The 19,213-nt window shown below is 48.2% G+C and overlaps 2 protein-coding genes across 2 annotated transcripts in view; both read right to left on the minus strand.

Moving 5' to 3' along the window:
• COL4A1 (collagen type IV alpha 1 chain) overlaps positions 1 to 19,213 on the minus strand; it is a gene marked incomplete at its 5' end in the record, with an annotated part of 385,843 nt that overhangs the window by 297,389 nt on the left and 69,241 nt on the right. The window lies entirely within an intron of this gene.
• On the minus strand, positions 1,206 to 14,433 carry RAB20 (RAB20, member RAS oncogene family). The gene is made up of 2 exons (XM_056856617.1): positions 14,262 to 14,433; positions 1,206 to 1,749 (listed from the first exon to the last, which is right to left on the minus strand). Exons 1-2 carry the CDS (start codon positions 14,431 to 14,433, stop codon positions 1,217 to 1,219), a joined length of 705 nt encoding a protein of 234 aa, XP_056712595.1. The 3' UTR covers positions 1,206 to 1,216.

Raw genomic sequence — 19,213 nt, forward strand, 5'->3', positions numbered from 1 at the left:
TGAATCGGGTTGGTTTCCCCACTCCTGCATGTGAAGCCAGCTGGGTGACCTTAGGCTAGTCACACTCTCTCAGCCACACCTACCTCATAGGGTGTCTGTTGTAGGAAGGGGAAGGGAAGGTGATTGTAAGCCGGTTTGATTCTTCCTTAAGTAGCAGAGAAAGTCGGCATACAAAAACCAACTACTACTCCTCTTCTTCTACTGCAGATCAACACAGCTACCCTCTGAAACTAAACTTGATACACCAAACTTCCAACTGGCTTTATAAACACTCTCCACGTTTCTACCAGCCAATATTGGTATAATTCCCTCAATCAACATCTTGTTTAGTCACTGTAACTGGGTTCCAATACTCTGGACAATCAACTGGAGATGTACTCAGAGTCCAGTATAACTGACCTAGAGAGCCAGCGCGGTGTAGTGGTTAAGAGCGGTGGGCTCTGATCTGGAGAACCAGGTTCGATTCCCCACTCCTTCACATGAAGCCTGCTGGGTGACCTTGGGCCAGTCACAGTTCTCTCAGAACTCTCTCAGCCCATGCAGAGGCAGGCAATGGCAAACCACCTCTGAACATCTCTTGCCTTGAAAACCCTACAGGGTCACCATAAGTCAGCTTGATGGCACACAGACACACACACAAACACACACACACACAACTGACCTCCTGCTTTCCCCTATCAACTGCAGCCTCACCATTACAGCTGTGAGGACGAAAGGGGCAGAGTTAGTTTGAAGCTACCTTATCTACAAATCTGAAGGAAGTGCTACTTTTTGTTGTTGTTCAGGGACTTTGTGAGTTGAAAACAGATAACCCCTGTGTCTTCCCCTAAAAAAATCATCACACAAAATCAAAGCAACCCTCCTTTGCTTGCACGAAGTTATGCAAAGATTCCAAAAATATTTATTACTAAAACAAAAAAGTGAAAACCGTGCCTTTAAAAAAAAGCAGTGACTGATCAGTGAAACGTCTCACGGGTAGAAAGGGCGTAGAGGTCAAGATTCCAGAGAATGATTAGAAAGTTTTAGAATAACGGCTTATATTGAAGGTTTACTTAAAAATAATTGTTCTCTTAAATCACCCAGCTCTCTATTATCCCCATTCTTTTTCTCAGATCAAATTTTTACAGAAGATCTATTCTGGAAAATGGATTTCCTCTAGCTAAAATTGACAGCCATGTGTTGTAACCTTCACCAATTTAAATTTCATAGCCATGGTTTATCTGCAGCAGCCAGGTTGTGCGGTTTTGGCTGTCTTGTAATGATTCAAGTCTACGATTTGCGACGGTCCTTCCGCTTTCTGCTCCAAAATCGTCGGTACCACCATATCGAACACAGTTTCAAAAAGGTGGTCCACCATATACCCGGTCTTTGCGCTCGTTTCAAAGCACATTTTTTCTGCCGCTGGTGCATCCTTCTCATCTAACATTTTGTACTTCAGGACCTTCTTGTAAAGTGCGATAGCGTCGTCCATGTGGACTTGTCTTTTCGCTTTGGTCGACGTGCAGCCGGCAGCAGGTTTCTCAGACGGGTGTTCCTCTTCTGCTTCTGGAGGCGAGGTGCAGGCGTCCGTGAGGTCCACTTTGTTCCCGACGACAGCAAAGATGCAGTCTGAGTTGGCGGTGTCTGTCAAGGCCAGGAACCGATCTTCCAGCTCCACGATGCTCTGCAAGTTGGTCACATCGTAGGTGAGGATAACGGCAGCCGCTCCTCGGCAGTACATCGATCCAAGGCCGTGAAACTGTTCGCGTCCTAGAAGAGAGAAGAGGAAAGCGCATAGAGCACTTCATGCTTTTATTTCATTGCATTTCTACCCCGCTCTCCCCAACCTGAAGGTCAGGCTCAGAGCAGCTTACACAATCTAAAACATAATAAAAACAATAACACATTTAAAAATATAATTTAAAATAGCCCAATAATGCCCCTCAATGGCGCTAAAATCCCAAAAACAGCAATCTGCAGGCAGCAGATGAATCTAACCACCACCACCACCCCAAGGTGGCATAGCAGGGCTGGTGCTCAGCAGCGGGGAAGGGGGGGAAGGACTAGGGAGGCCAGTAATTATAACGAGAACCATCGTTGACCTCAACCATAAGCCCGGTGGAATAGCTCCTGAAGGTCCCGCAGGGCCCTGATCTTGCTAGGGCGGCTATTCCATCAGGCAAGGGCCAGGGCCAAAAATGCCTTGGCCCTGGCCGAGGTCAGCCGGATACTCCTTGGGATCACCAGCAAATTGGTATTACATGAACGTAGGTTTCTCTGGGGAACATGCCAGGAGAGGCGGTCCCGTAGATACAAAGTGATAGAAAGAAAAAAGAATACCGGCACACAGCTTCTGCACATGAAGCTATCATCAGGGCTATATTCAGTTACATATGCAGGTGATGTTGCCTTATACTGAATCAGACCATTGGTCCATCAGGGTTAGCATTAGCAACTCACTGGCTCTCCAGGGTCTCAGGCAGAGGTCTTTCACATCACCTGCTGCCTGATCCTTTCAACTGGAGATGCCAGGGATTGAACCTGGGACCTTCCGCGTGTTGAGCAGATGCTCTACCGCTGAGCCGCAGCATCTTCCCAATATATAACAAGCGAGCAGGTTCTGCAATTCAGGAAGCAGGCTGATCACATGGGCATGTGAATTCTTCATCAGTCTAGGAAGTACAGTTAGGCCTAAGACTGCCCTCATCTCTCCAGGTGGGACAGAGGAAACTGTGGGATAGAGAGAGCTGTGACTAGCCCAAGGCCACCCAGCAGGCTTCATGCGGAGAAATGGGCCTACCCAGATTATTTTGTGGCTTCACAAAAGTTGGGGAAGGGAGTGGCATGGGGGTCTGGAGGAGGCAACAGATAGGAGCACAAGCATGTGGGAAATGTCTGCTATTCCCAGCTGGCTTGGTATCGACACACCCTTGAAGCCCCACCATGGTCCAAGTTATTCAAGGACTTTGGCCCTTTCCGTACTTGTCCCAAGCACCGTTTAGTTCAGTGGGACCTGCTCTTTAGAAAGCACGCTTGGAATAGCAGTCATCCCTGCGTTAAGGATTAATTTTTCAATTCTTTAAATATGCCTGTTATTTTATGCTGTGCTAGATGGGACATCTGCACCATGCTGGGAGACAATCTGAGGTTCCTTCCAGCTCTGTGACTACTAGGGTCTATGCCAATGACCAAAGCCAAGCTCCTTCTAACATGCACCGAGAGAGAAGGCAGATTAGTGAGAAGAAGAAGGAGAAGAGTTGGTTTTTATATGCCGACTTTCTCTACAACTTAAGGGAGACTCAAACCGGCTTACAATCGCCTTCCCTTCCCCTCCCCACAACAGACACCCTGTGAGGTGGGTGGGGCTGAGAGAGTGTGACTAGCCCAAGGTCACCCGGCTGGCTTTGTGTGTAGGAGTGGCGAATCAAACCCACTTCTCCAGATCAGAATCCACTGCTCTTAACCACTACGCTGAGGAGGTCCAGAGGAGCAGATGATGGATGTCAGTTAGGGAACCACCCGTATTGGGTTAGCTAGAAGTTCGGGTCTCAAAGGTGTCTAGAGATGGGGCAATGCTGGGATTCTATGTTGATGACATAGTGACCGACAAGCTCCTGGGAATCAGCGTCTGATTTAAGAACTGCTAACGGCAGCAGGCGCCCTCAAAGAGAGAAGAGAAGTTGCGGTCAGGACCTTTAACCCAGCTTACACTGCGGCCCTTTCAGACTTCTCCCCTACTAACTGACAAGGAGAGCTCAGCACCACTGGCACAGCACTAAAAACGTGGTATCGAGCAGAGATGCAGGCATGTGATAGGCTGCAATTGGAAACAGGAAGCGAGGCGAGTCTCCTCGCGGGAGGGCTTGCAAAAACAGTGGAGGGAAATTCCTCACGTCACCCTCCGGACTGGTAGCGTAAAACCTCCACACAAGATGACTCCGGCCGGGTGAGATCAGACCCACACGACTCTTGTTTCCCAGGTGAGAACGAAGCTTCGCTTCTCTCTGCCACAAACTGAATGATTCACAGACCGGCCTTAAGGACCAGAATCTTGGTTTCCAACTCGAATGTAAAGAGCTGCAGCTCCTCACAGGGAGCTTCCACCAGTACGACAGGGATTTTCTGGCGGGTCTCTCTACAGAACTCCTTCCCCCCTGAGGTTTCCGCATCTGGCACCATACTGCCTGTCCTTTAGAAAGACGGTTAAAACATTTATTTTCCATCATGCATTTAAATTAAGTTAGCTTATGCAGGAATTATAGGCTGGGGGTGGTGGTAAATAATTTGGGAATTCTCTCTCCTCCATAGCACAATAGCTCAACACTGCTGAGATCTGCAGTTACTGAGAGCCAGCGTGGCGTAGTGGTTAAGAGCGGTGGTTTGGAGCGGTGGACTCTAATCTGGAGAAACGGGTTTGATTCCCCACTCCTCCACATGAGCGGCGGAGGCTAATCTGGTGAACTGGATTTGATTGCCACTCCTACACATGAAGCCAGCAGGGTGACCTTGGGCTAGTCACATTCTCTCAGCCCCACCCACCTCACAGGGTGTCTGTTGTGGGGAGGGGAAGGTGATTGTAAGCCAGTTTGATTCTTCCTTAAGTGGTAGAGAAAGTCGGCATATAAAAACCAACTCTTCTTCTTACTGCATTCCTCTAGCCCTGAACTCTGGCAGTCTAACCATTTAGCACAACTGCCCCAACTACCACCCAGGGAAATCAGAAAACTATTCACTGAGCGCCAAATTTGTGCAGTACAAGTCAAAAGGAAGAGGATTTTCACCTTCAAAAACTCCCATACAGCACTGGAAATAAAAGGTTAAGAAAATTCTTGGTGGTGGAAAGAGCTATCCAGTCGTAGCCGACTTACAGCAACCCCGGAGGGTTCTCCAGGAAAGAGACGAACAGATGGTTTGCCATTGCCTGCCTCTGCATAGCGACCTTGGACTTCCTTGGTGGTTTCCCATCCAAGTACTAACCAGGGCTGACCCTGCTTAGCTTCTGAGATCTGAAAAGGTTAGGCTAGCCTGGACCATACAGGATAGGGCAAGGGGTGAACAGAGGTCGTTTGCCATTGCCTTCCTCTGCATAACGACCCTGGTATTCCTTGGTGATCCCCCATCCAAATACTTGTCAGGGTCGACCCTGTTTAGCTTCTGAGATCTGATGAGATTAGGATAGCCTGGTTCATCCAGGTCAGGGCAACAAAATTCTTACCCCTTCATAATTACTTCATCAATTTTTTAAAAATATATTTTATTAGGTTTTTAGGTAATGCAAAAGGAAAGAAAGGAAAAAGGGGATAAGGAACAATAAACTTTACAGATCTTATTGGGTCAGCGTCCAGGACAGGCCTTCTGGTTATAGCCCTTTTTCTTAACATTCAAATGTCTAATCTAATTTCTATTCTGAGCCGTAATATTATACACTTTATTTCTTCTCTGTAATCATTATATATTTCTTAATTAATCAAACAATTGTTCTAACATTTCTAACTTTTAACATTTCTAGCTCTTATCTTGAATCGTAACTTTATGCACTATGTATCTATCTTAAAATCACAGTATATCTGTCATAGAATGATCGCCACCTCTTTTCATGATCTTCCGGCGGTTTCTTCTTCACCAGATTAGAGAGCCTTTGCCATATCCGCATATTCATACATTTTAGTAATCCATTCTTTTAGTGATGGTGTTTTCTTGTCTTTCTAATATTTAGCGTAATGCTATATATTACTTCTTCAAATCTGTCTGACATTTGGCCAGATGATAGCCCTCAACTGGCAGTTTCTTAGTGTCAAACTTTATAGTGATGGGACAATTTGTCTTCATTCAATGAGGGATGAAATTTTCAGATTGTATAATGGTAGAATGGTTAAAAAAAAAACAGATCTTAAACAGGATTCCCCCTTCCCAATTCAAATACATTTTGGGGCATCTGCTTGGTGTGAACAACTTACCTGCCAAAAGTAATCTACCTATGGGAATTCTCAGGGGGAACTACTGCATGATTCACTCAGCTGGTTAATTTGTACTAGCTACAATGTATTACTGTAGGATATAAAGCATCTTTTGTACTAGGTTTTCTAAGGAAAGATCTTAGTCTTAAGGAGGTATTGTTCATGGACATGTGAGCAAGGATCGCCGTCAACAGGAATCTTCACATGAAACCATTATTCATTATACTTAAATGGCATGACCAGCCAATTTACAGACGATTAAACTATTACATGCCCTGACCTGGATGCCCCAGGCTATCCCAAGCTCCTCAGATCTTGGAAGCTAAGCAGGATCATCCCTGGTTAGTATTTGGATGGGAGGTCAGCAAGGAATACCAGGGTCGCTACGCAGAGGCAGGCAATGGAAAACCACCTCTGAACATCTCTTGCCTTGAAAATCCCAAGGGGACATCATAAGTCAACAGCAACTTGACCACCAAACTATTACATATAGCATTTCCTTTGACGGCAGAGAAATCAGCAAGACTCGATTATTGAGAAGTTCAAACAGCTAGATGGTGCAATTTTAACAGACTCCTGAAAAAAAAGAAGTTCAGAAGAGCCACCAGGTTTATTTTGCAATATTATAGCACAGTTCTTCTTTGCATTTCTTAAGACGCACAGAAAATTGTCTCGAAAGAGTTACGAAACTTATAATCGAAATGCCTCCAACATCTCGGGTGACATCCAAAACAAGTTCCCTTAAAGTGAGAACACAGCACAACTCCAATTCACTGTATGAATGATAACTGGGGGAGGGGGAATCGAAGCGCTTAACAGGACCCATTTAGATCATGTGCCAGAGATCAGGAAGGTATGACAGTGTTAGGGATCCTATGCTCCTATAATATCACAGCCACACTGGCATCACATTATGCCCGTGTTAACTCCCAATGCCAACTCACCTGGATGGCATTTGGGGCATGCTGGGGAAGAGCTGGATTCAGCAGGGACCCAAGGATGGCTGTATCATTTACTCCAACAGAAAGAGTGGCGTAAACATAAAACACACTAATTGAACTCACAACTGCCTGCCTCCCACTCCACCTCCACAGGCATGGCAGAACTATGAATTCCTGCTAACTATTTCTTCACACAACACAGTTAAACTGTGGAACTCCCTGCCCCAGGATGTGGTGATGGCTGCCAACTTGGAAGGCTTTAAGAGTGGAGTGGACGTGTTCATGGAGGAGAGGCCTATTCATGGGTACTAGTCAAAATGGATACTAGTCATGATGCATACCTATTCTCTACAGGCTCAGAGGAGCATGCCTGTTATATTAGGTACTGTGGAACAGAGGCAGGATGGTGCTGCTGCAGTCGTCTTGTTTCTGGGCTTCCTAGAGGCACCTGGTTGGTCACAGTGTGAACAGACTGCTGGACTTGATGGGCCTTGGTCTGATCCAGCATGGCCTTTTTGTTCTTATGACCATCTTCTCCCATATGTACCTGCCCACGAATTAAGACCACAGGGAGAGGCCCTCCTGACTGTCCCATCAATCAAAGAAGCTCATTTGGTGGGTACACAAGAGGGCCTTTTAAGTGGCAGCCCCACAATTATGGACCAACCTCCCCAGGGAGCTGCGCCTGGACTCCTCACTTTTGATCATTAGGAGGCCGTTGAAGACGGTTTTATTTAGGACCATGTTTGGTTATTTTTCCTAGCAATTTTATGCTTTATGTATCTTACCTATGTTGTAAGCCGCTTTAAGCTCCATAAGGAAAAAAGGTGGCTAATAAATGTTTTAAATAAATAAATAACTCCAGAGCCAGCCATGGCTCACCCCCAGCAGTGACGGGGAGCCCTTTTCTCAGAGCATGTGGCTTTATGCTCACATGCAACAGCAGGGAGGGACTTTGTGAATGGGAAATATTGGGGAAAGAAGCTTTCTAATAGAAAGAGAAATCACACCTCTCTTCCCAGCTCCCATCTATAGCATGCACTAGTGTCTTCTATCAGGGTTCATTCTTTGGTTACGTAATCCGCACTGTGATTTCACTTGTAGGGGGTGATTTACTCACTTCCTTGAGTGATGCGTCAGTTTTGTGATTCCCAGCCACTGAAGAAACAGCGGACTCCGTGCTAGGGCTGTCGTACGCCACTTGGCTTTAGTCTCCTTGGCACATTACAAATACACATCGCTATTTATCACGTAGCACAACCAGGACACATCTTGGGACTGAGTGACAAAGTATGAAACTGAAACTAAAAACAGGGGAGAATAATCCAAACAGCCTACCTCACAAGGTCCATATAGATATGACATGCTTTTGACATCTATTAAGTATCTACTATATCTACTAAGTATTCAAGGGCCAAATGAAGTTACATTTGCCACCCTGTCCTCCTCAGAAGACCAGGCATAGCTCTTATGAAGTGACCCAAGGGGGCAGATTTGGGGGGCCGAAACATCCCATCTTCTCTGTTGCTGCCCATTTACTACCCCAACCCAGGAGCTGGAAATCTTTCTGACCCCCTTCTCTCCCATAGGCTGCTTCAAGGGCACCACACACAGTTCCTGGCCGATTACAAGGTTCCTTCTTCTCACACGAGATGAGCCACCTGGTTACCATTATGCCAGGGTAACCAAAACAGCCGTGAGAAGAAGCAATCTTTCAGAGTGTCAGGACGCTCTATAGGGCTGTTTTTAAAGACAGCAAGCAGGTGAGAATGTCATCTCCTCTGCCTGGTGGTGTAGTGGTTAAGAGCGGTGGACTCTAATCTGGAGAACTGGGTTTGATTCTGCCACTCCTCCACATGAGTGGCGGACACTAATCTGGTGAGCCAGGTTTGTTTCCCCACTCCTACACATGAGGCCAGCTGCATGACCTTGGGTTAGTCACAGCTCTGTTAGAGCTCTCTCAGCCCCATCTACCACACAGGGCGTTCGTAGTGGGGAGAGGAAGGGAAGGTGATTGTAAGTGGCTTTGAGACTCCCTACGGTAGAGAAAAGCAGGGTGTAAAAACCAGCTCTTCTTCTTGGTGGGGGTAGCAGCAAATTACCTTGAGCTGCCCCCACCCAGAATTGAGCCAAAACCCTTTCCAAGAAACAAGGAAACTCTAGGATCAAAACACTCTCTTGGTTTAAGAGGCACACTTGCTCATGCACCAAAGAGAAGAAGAAGAGTTGGTTTTTATATGCCGACTTTCTCTACAACTTAAGGAAGAATCAAACCGGCTTACAATCACCTTCCCTTCCCCTCCCCAAAACAGACACCCTGTGAGGTAGGTGAGGCTGAGAGAGTATGACTAGCCTAAGGTCACCCAGCTGGCTTCACATGCAGGAGTGGGGAAACCAACCCGATTCACCAGATTAGCCTCTGCCTCTCATATGGAGGAGCTGGGAATCAAACCCGGTTCTCCAGGTCAGAGTCCACCGCTCCAAACCGCCGCTCTTAACCACTACACCACGCTGGCTCTCACCACACTGGGGAACTGTTAAATTGAAGGCATCTCCAGCAGCTTAGGCACCCCAATAGTAGTAAACAATGTGGCCTCTCACACTTTGCACACAACGTAGCCTCCACGAGCCACGCTTTCCCTTGGTCAACACAGAAGCTGGAGCCAGGGATCCGTTAAACTTTAACATAACCGATGCTTGGCAGACTTTTCACTCGAACCACCAGTCTGCCCAGAAACTTTAACAACATGTAATCTATGCATATTTTGCTGAAGCCAGCAAACTAAGCATTCAAGCACTATTATTATTTAGCAGATTTTTTTCTTCTGGCCTTCGTCCAATGTCATCTGGGTGGTTTACACACCTGGTTGGGTAGGACATAGCGTCCACAGAAGGGAAAGATTTATGGATGGCCCAGGCTAGCCTGATCTTGTCAGATCTCAGAAGATAAGCAGTTTCAGCCCTGGTTAGTATTTGGATGCGAGACCACCGAGGAATACCAGGGTCGCTATGCAGAGGAAGACAACGGCAAACCACCTCTGTTGGTCTCTTGCCTTGAAAACCCCATAAGGTATTGCCATAAGTCGGCTACGACTAGACGGCACTTTACACCCGCACATAATGCTGCAGGCACCGCCTGCTCATTTTCAAATGTTTCTCTAGCCTTAAGAGCTAGAAACTTGAATGGAATAAAAAAAAAAAAAAAGCCCTGCCTGCCGAACTCCTGGCCAAACATACTCTTGGCAGACTTGCAGCCTCAAGGAACAGACCCATCCATTCATAACTAATATTACATACAAAACCTTCTGGCATAATCCAAGTAAACTGAAAGCCCTTTTTTCCAAATAATGGGGCTTAGAAACATTTAACAGCACTGTGCCAACCGCTGACATGCCAGAGTATTACCTATCGTTTCCCCATTTCCTCGGTTATTTTTGGAATCTTCGTGAGGACTTCCCCACAGCTGCATAACTTCTGTACAGATGTTACTTCGAACATATGAAGGGGAGACCAGGATCCTGCACTGTCCCTCTTGGTAACCTCCAGGTGCTTGAACGAAAACTGCAATGCGTACCGTACAGCACGGTAGTGTGGTCCCCTCTGCCCTGAAGCTGGCTTGGTAATCGTGGGACAGTCTCTATCACCCTGGCCTACCTCACAGGGTTGTTGGTGAGGAAAGCCAGCCTCTATCCCCAGGATGTGGAATGTTCATGGAGGACTGGGCTACTAGTCAAAATGGCTACTAGTCATGATGCATACCTATTCTCTACAGGATCAGAGGAGCAGGCCTATTATCTTGGGTGCTGGGGAACACTGACAGGAGGATGATGCTGCAGCTGTCTTGTTTGTGGGCTTCCTAGAGGCGCCTCGTTGGCCACTGTGTGAACAGACTGCTGCCCTTGATGGACCTGGGTCTGATGCAGCAGGGCCTTTCTTATGTTCTTATGTTCCATCACCCTGACCTACCTCACAGGGTTGTTGTGAGGATAACACAGGAGAGCCTTAAACTGCTCGGAGGAGCTCAGAGGGCACTAGCCAGCGTGGCGTAGTGGTTAAGAGCAGTGATTGGGAGGGGTGGACTCTGATCTGGAGAACCAGGTTTGATTCCCCGCTCCTCCACATGAGCGGCAGATGCCAATCTAGTGAACCGGGTTGGTTCCTCCACTCCTCCACACGAAGCAAGCTGGGTGACCCTGGCCTAGTCACAGCTCTCTCAGCCTCACCTACCTCCCAGGGTGTCTGCTGTGGGGAGAGGAAGGGAAGGTGTTCATCCCTTAAGTGGTAGAGAAAATCAGCATACAAAAGCCAACTCTTCTTCCTCTTCTAGGCAGTGTACTAGACCAAAGCTTCTTAAACTGTGGGTCGTGACTCCATATGGTGCCATGCAACTGAATGTGGAGGTCGCGAGAAATTTGGCAATAGTAAACGGTAAAATTATATGTATACCAAAGAAGTGTTTTAGAATCATAGAGTTGGAAGAGACCACCAGGGCCATCAAGTACAGACCCCTGCACAATGCAGGAATTTCACAACTACCTCCCCACCCCACACCCCTAGTGACCAGAAGATGGCCAAGATGCCCTCCCTCTCATCATCTGCCTAAGGTCACAGAATCAGCATTGCTGACAGATGGCCATCTAACCTCCGCTTAAAAACCTCCAGGGAAGGAGAGCTTACCACCTCCCAAGGAAGCCTGTTCCACTGAGGAACCTCTCTAACTGTTAGAAAATTCTTCCTATTTAAAATAGGAAGCACATCAAAATTTAAAATACATTTCTTTATGCTTTATTATCAATACATGTTTGATTTGTATACCTATTGTATCTGGATCTGCCCTGACCTGGATGGCCCAGGCTAGCCCGATCTCGTCAGATCTCAGAAGCTAAGCAGGGTCAGCCCTGGTTAGTATTTGGATGGGGGACCACCAAGGAAGTCCAGGGTTGCTGTGCAGGGGAAGGCATCGGCAAACCACCTCTGTTAGCCTCTTGCCATGAAAACCCCAAAAGGGGTCGCCGTAAGTCGGCTGCGACTTGATGGCACTTCACACACACACACACACACACACACACACACACACACACAATGAAGACTAACAACTATAGACTAAAGACAATGAAGATTACAAACTATAAAGACACTGACCTGGATGGCCCAGGCTTGCCTGATCTCATCAGATCTCAGAAGCTAAGCAGGGTCAGCCTGGTTAGTATTTGGATGGGAGACCACCAAGGAAGTCCAGGGTTGCTATACAGAGGAAGGCACTGGCAAACCACCTCTGTTAGTCCCCTGCCATGAAAACCCTAACAAGGGGTCGCCATAGGTTGGCTGTGACTTGACGGCACTTCACACACACAGAGACAGACACACACACACAGTGAAGACTAACTATAGACTAAAGACAATGAAGATTACAAACTATAAAGACATTGGGCCCTGACCTGGATGGCCCAGGCTAGCCTGATCTCGTCAGATCTCAGAAGCTAAGCAGGGTCAGCCCTGGTTAGTATTTGGATGGGAGACCACCAAGGAATCCCAGGGTTGCTGTGCAGAGGAAGGCACTGGCAAACCACCTCTGCTAGTCTCGTGCCATGAAAACCCCACCAAGGGGTCGCCATAAGTCGGCTGCGACTTGACGGCACTTCACACACACACACGCACAATGAAGACTAACAACTATAGACTAAAGACAATGAAGATTACAAACTATAAAGACAATGAGCCCTGACCTGGATGGCCTGATCTCGTCAGATCTCAGAAGCTAAGCAGGGTCAGCCCTGGTTAGTATTTGGATGGGGGACCACCAAGGAAGTCCAGGGTTGCTGTGCAGGGGAAGGCATCGGCAAACCACCTCTGTTAGCCTCTTGCCATGAAAACCCCAAAAGGGGTCGTCGTAAGTCGGCTGCGACTTGATGGCACTTCACACACACACACACAATGAAGACTAACAACTATAGACTAAAGACAATGAAGATTACAAACTATAAAGACACTGACCTGGATGGCCCAGGCTTGCCTGATCTCATCAGATCTCAGAAGCTAAGCAGGGTCAGCCCTGGTTAGTATTTGGATGGGAGACCACCAAGGAAGTCCAGGGTTGCTATACAGAGGAAGGCACTGGCAAACCACCTCTGTTAGTCCCCTGCCATGAAAACCCTAACAAGGGGTCGCCATAGGTTGGCTGTGACTTGACGGCACTTCACACACACAGAGACAGACACACACACACAGTGAAGACTAACAACTATAGACTAAAGACAATGAAGATTACAAACTATAAAGACATTGGGCCCTGACCTGGATGGCCCAGGCTAGCCTGATCTCATCAGATCTCAGAAGCTAAGCAGGGTCAGCCCTGGTTAGTATTTGGATGGGAGACCACCAAGGAATCCCAGGGTTGCTGTGCAGAGGAAGGCACTGGCAAACCACCTCTGCTAGTCTCGTGCCATGAAAACCCCAAAAAGCGGTCGCCATAAGTCGGCTGCGACTTGACGGCACTTCACACACAGTGAAGACTAACAACTGTAGACTAAAGACAATGAAGATTACAAACTATAAAGACAATGAGCCCTGACCTGGATAGCCCAGGCTAGCCTGATCTCGTCAGATCTCAGAAGCTAAGCAGCGTCTGCCCTGGTTAGTATTTGGACGGGAGACCACCAAGGAATACCAGGGTTGCTATGCAGAGGCAGGCACTGGCAAACCACCTCTGCTAGTCTCTTGCCTTGAAAACCCCAAAAAAGGGGTCGCCATAAGTCGGCTGCGACTTGACGGCACTTTACACACAAACAGTGAAGACTAACAACTATGGACTAAAGGCAATGGAGATTACAAACTATAAAGACTTGACGGCACTTCACACACACACACACACACAAACAGTGAAGACTAACAACTATGGACTAAGGAAATGGAGATTACAAACTATAAAGACTTGACGGCACTTCACACACAGTGAAGACTAACAACTGTAGACCAAAGACAATGGAGATTACAAACTATAAAGACTTGACGGCACTTCACACACACACAGTGAAGACTAACAACTATGGACTAAAGGCAATGAAGATTACAAACTATAAAGACTTGAAGGCTCTTGACCCGCACACATTGTATCTAGCGGTGCACCCGAGGTCGCGTCAAAGTTTCTCAGGCGAAAGGGGGAAAAGTTGCAGAAGCCCCGCCCTGGACTAGGGGGTCAGGCCCCCGGGCCAAGCAGGCCCCCAACCCCCCCCCCAAGGCGCCCCCCCCTGCAGCCCCCTGGCAGAGGCGGCCCCGGGAGGAGCTGGGCGGCGCGGCGCACGAGAAGCCCCCCGGGCCGGCGCGCGCGCCCCGTCCGCCTCTGCCCCGCGCGCCCTACTTCGCTCCCGCGCGCCCCGGGGCTCACCGGCGGTGTCCCAGAGGGAGAGGTGGTGGGGCCCCCACGGCTTGAGGAAGAAGGCTCCGCCGACCGTGCTGACGGCGCCCTGCTGGAAGCGGCGCTCCATGTAGCGGTGCAGCAGCGACGTCTTGCCCACGTTCACGTCCCCCAGCAGCACCACCTTGCCGTCGGGCTTCATGCCGCCCGCCGGGAGCCCCTCCGCCGCCGCAGCGGGCAGGCAGGCAGGGGAGGGGAGGGGAGGGGAGGGGAGGGGAGGGGGGTGGGCGGCGAAGGCGGGGCTCCCTCGCCACCTCCTGCCCACCCACCCACCCACCGACGGGGCGGCCGGAAAGGGAAAGAGCCGGGCGGGTCCTCGGGGACGCGAGGCTGGGCAGCTGGAGGCGTGGAGGAGTCCCGAGGGCGCCTGGCTGGCGGGCGGGACGGGACGGGGCGCGCCGGCCCCGGGGCTTGGGAGTTGGGAACTCTCCGCGGTGGGGCGGCGGGTCCCCTGGAGCAGGGGCGGGCCGGCCGCTGGGTCAGCTTGCCCGCTGGCAGGAGGGGGGGGGCTGGTGAAGCGGGGGGGGGGGGCCCTTCAACATTAGGCGAGGTGTTTAAAATGACAATAGTAGGGAAAGGGCCAGAGTCCCAGGAGCACCTTGAAGACTAACACGAATGTTTTCTGGCAGGGTGTGAGCTTTCGGGAGCCACAGGTCGCTTCTTCGGGTACTAGAAAAGGGCAAGAGTCCCAGTAGCGCCTCAAAGACTTAACAAAAAGATTTTCTGGCAGGGTATGAGCTTTCGGGAGCCACAGCTCGCTTCTTCAGGTACTAGAAAAGGGCAAGAGTCCCAGTAGCGCCTCAAAGACTTAACAAAAAGATTTTCTGGTAGGGTATGAGCTTTCGGGAGCCACAGCTCACTTCTTCAGGTATCTGTCTGCAGTAGTAGAAAAGGGCAACAGTCCAGTAGCACCTTAAAGACGAACACAAGTATTTTCTGGCAGGGTGTGAGCTTTCGGGAGCCACAGCTCGCTTCTTCAGGTACTAGAAAAGGGCAAGAGTCCAGTAGCACCTTAAAGACTTAACAAAAAGATTTTCTGGCAGGGTATGAGCTTTCGGGAGCCACAGCTCACTTTTTCAGGTACTACAAAAGGGCCAGAGTCCAGTAGCACCTTAAAGACTTAACAGAAATATTTTCTGGTAGGGTGTGAGCTTTCGGGAGCCACAGCTCACTTCTTCAGATACTACAAAAGGGCAAGAGTCCAGTAGCACCTTAAAGACTAACACAAATATTTTCTGGCAGGGTGTGAGCTTTCGGGAGCCACAGCTCACTTCTTCAGGTGTCTGAAGAAGTGAGCTGTGGCTCATGAAAGCTCATACCCTGCCAGAAAATATCTTGGTTAGTCTTTCAGGTGCTACTGGACTCTTGCCCTTTTCTACTACTGCAGACAGACTCACACGGCTACCCACTGTGAATAAAGAAAGCAAATAAGCCTAAGCTAGTATTGGAAAAGTATTATTTCTTTCATAAGGCAAACTAAGGAAACAGAAAAACACTCTGAAGAGAAAGCATATTTAAGACTATTTTTCTGTTTTGTTAATTCACAGTGGGTAGCGGAGTTAGTCTGTCTGCAGTAGTAGAAAAGGGCAAGAGTCCAGTAGCACCTTAAAGACTAACAAAGATATTTTCTGGTAGGGTATGAGCTTTCGTGAGCCACAGCTCACTTCTTCAGAAGTGAATTAAAATGTGAATTAAAATGACAATGGCCTTTTAAAAAGATGTTTAAAATGGCCATGGCCTTTTAGTAGCTGGGAAATATAATCGATTTGTTTAAAATTATTTACTTAAAATTTGCCCGGACCTGGATGGCCCAGGCGAGCCCGATCTCGTCAGATCTCAGAAGCTAAGCAGGGTCAGCCCTTGTTAGTATTTGGATGGGAGACCACCGAGGAAGTCCAGGGTTGCTATACAGAGGAAGGCACCGACAAACCACCTCTGTTAGTCTCTTGCCTTGAATACCCCATAAGGGGTCGCCATAAGTTGGCTGTGACTTGACAGCACTACACACACACATTTAAATTTTTAAAAATAACTTTAAAATTCAATTATAACAATCTGTGTTTACATGTAGTATCTACTGTATACTGCCAGTAATATGTACAGTGTAGATACACAGGTCCCGCTGCAAAAGGAGAATTTCCACCACCCTCACTCGCCTGCTCCTTCATTCCTTCGCTTGCACAGGCCATTTATGCATGGGTGGTTTTGCCTTGGATTTGCCGCTCTCTAGATGCACACTTTCCCATTCAAACTCTAAACACTCAACAATAAGCCCCCATGGAGAGTTTTGAGAATTTGGATGGGGGAAATTGTGCATCTAGAGAGCAGAAAATCCAAGGCAAAACCTCCCGTGCATAAATGGCCATAGCCAAGCCGTGGCAGTGTGATTTTCCATGGTTCCTTCAGTAAATGCTTAGGTGCAGGGGCGGAGCAAATAAAAAAGGTTGCATTAAAGGGGCTCTTAAATACGAAGCAGGTATGCGCTGGCTTCACAGTCACTTCCTGAATGACGATTCAGTGTGAAAAACAAAAAAATATGCAGGGCGCTTCAGCCTGGAACGCGCTGCTAATTACCAAGCATAAATTGCCGGTGTTAAGTGCCATCTAGTTGCTTCCGACTCTTGATGGAGACCCTATGAATCAGTGTCCACCAAAACGTCCTGTCTTCAACAGCCTTGCTCAGGTCTTGCAAACTGAGGGCTGTGGCTTCCTTTATTGAGTCAATCCATCTCTTGTTGGGTCTTCCTCTTTTCCTGCTGCCTTCAACTTTTCCTAGTAGGATTACCAACCACCAGGTACTAGATGGAGATCTCCTGCTATTACAACTGATTTCCAGCCAATAGAGTTCAGTTCACCTGGAGAAAATTGACACTTTGGCAATTGGACTCTGTGGCATTGAAGTCCCTCCCCTCCCCAAACCCCTCCCTCCTCAGGCTGCACCCCAAAAACCTCCTGTGGCAAAGAGGGACCTGGCAACCCTATTTCCTAGCATGATTGTCTTTTCCAGCGACTGTTGTCTTCTCATAATGTGACCAAAGTACGACAGCCTCGGTTTAGTCATTTTAGCTTCTAGGGTCAGTTCAGGCTTGATCTAATGTATGACCCACTGATTTGTTTTTTCGGCAGCCCACGGTATCTGTAACACTCTCCTCCAACACCACATTTCAAAGGAGTCTACTTTCTTCTTGTCAGCTCCAGCCAGACAAGTGTTTTTCACCGGAACTCTGTGGTTTCCCTGTTTGGGCTGCTGTCCATACAGAGCAGCAGCAGGGCTTCTGCGTGGCAAGTTTCCTCTTCATTTCGCTGCCCTGATCCTTCCCACTTTGGCCATCCCGCATGCCTAAGGGTTGCCAACTTTTTCCTGTTGTGAGTCACATTTGACTTATGGAGTTTTCAAGGCAAGAGACTAACAGAGGTGGTTTGCCATTGCCTGCCTCTGCATAGCGTCCTGGTATTCCTTGGTGGTCTCCCCTCCAGGTATGAACCAGGGCCGAACCTGCTTATCTTCTGAGATCTGAGGAGAGCAGGTTAGAGGAGAGACAGGGCTATCCCAGTCAGGGAGGGTTGCCAACTACAGGTTGGGAAATTGTTGGAGATTTGGAGGTGGAGCCTAGAGAGGGCGGAATTTGGGGGGGGGTGGAATTCCAAAGTGTATAATGCTATAGTTCACCCTCCAAAGCAGGGAACTGATCTCTGCTGTCTGGAGATAAGTTGTAATTCCGGGAGATCTCCAGGCCCCTCCTGGAGATTGGCAGCCCTACCCATGCCACCCGGGGGGGGGAGCTTTTTCGGTTGTTTTTAATCAGCAGTTCAATGGCGTTAGAATGTTATGACTATCTGGTTTGCTGACTTTGCAGCATCCTTTTTTTCAAGTGAGTCTCTAGCCCCCCTAGTTTCAGCGGGTAGCCATGTTAATCCGCAGTAGAAGAGATAGATTTAAGTCCAGTAGCACCTTAGAGACCAGCAAGAGTTTTGATGTGTGAGCTTTTGAGACTCAAAGCTCTCTTTGTCAGATTCCCATACTAGCCCCCTCATTACAGAGATATGAAAGGAAGGGTATGTCTTCCCTATGAAAGGGACTAGGGCAGGGGTAGGGAACCTTTTTTCCGCCAAGGGCCATTTGGATATTTATAACATCATTCATGGGCCATACAAAATTATCAACTTAAAAATTAGCCGACCAATACGTATCTCCACGGCCCGGGTAGGAAAGGGTTAACATGGTTTCTTGGGCGGCCCTAGCAGCTCCATAGCTAACGACTCTTCTGCAAGGGGGAAAAAAGGTTCCTTTTCTCAGTAAAGCAAACACACATCTGCCTTGAATAGAGGCTATTCCTGTCCGCGGGAGGGTGCTGATCACTAGTCATAGATCCTTCTGAGCTAGACATCTGCCAGGACCCACAAAGGGCCAGACCAAATGATTTCGCGGGCCTTAAACGGCCCCCAGACCTGATGTTCCCCACCCCTGGACTAGGGATTTGCTTTTCAAAATAAAAAAAGGAAATCTGGGAATTCAGGGACCCTGATAGGCAGATTATTATAGTTATAATGCTATAACGATGTGCAGTTGCCAATTAAAAAAAATAAGCCCTCTGGTGGATGGAAATGCCCTCTGCAGGGATGGGGCAAGGAAAAACACACAGATTTGTAGAAGATCAGGAAGATCCAGACTTTCCTGGCCACATGGGTGCCTGCCGTGGCTTTGCTCTGATCTTTCCCAGAGCAGTACCACAAGTAGTAGGAGGAGAAAGAACAGGGGTAGGTGACCTTGCATTGGTGGACTCCAGGAACAGAAAAATGCTTGGCATCTATGGGGAAGGAAGGCCTTGTAACAAGTTGTCAGTTGATAAGGAAAGGAAGACTGTAGGCATCTCTATACAGGATTGTGGCTTTGAACATTGTCTATGTTGGTTTAGTTAGTA

The sequence above is a fragment of the Euleptes europaea genome, chromosome 10, assembly GCF_029931775.1.
Source record: "Euleptes europaea isolate rEulEur1 chromosome 10, rEulEur1.hap1, whole genome shotgun sequence".
NCBI classification, from domain to species: Eukaryota; Metazoa; Chordata; class Lepidosauria; order Squamata; family Sphaerodactylidae; genus Euleptes; species Euleptes europaea.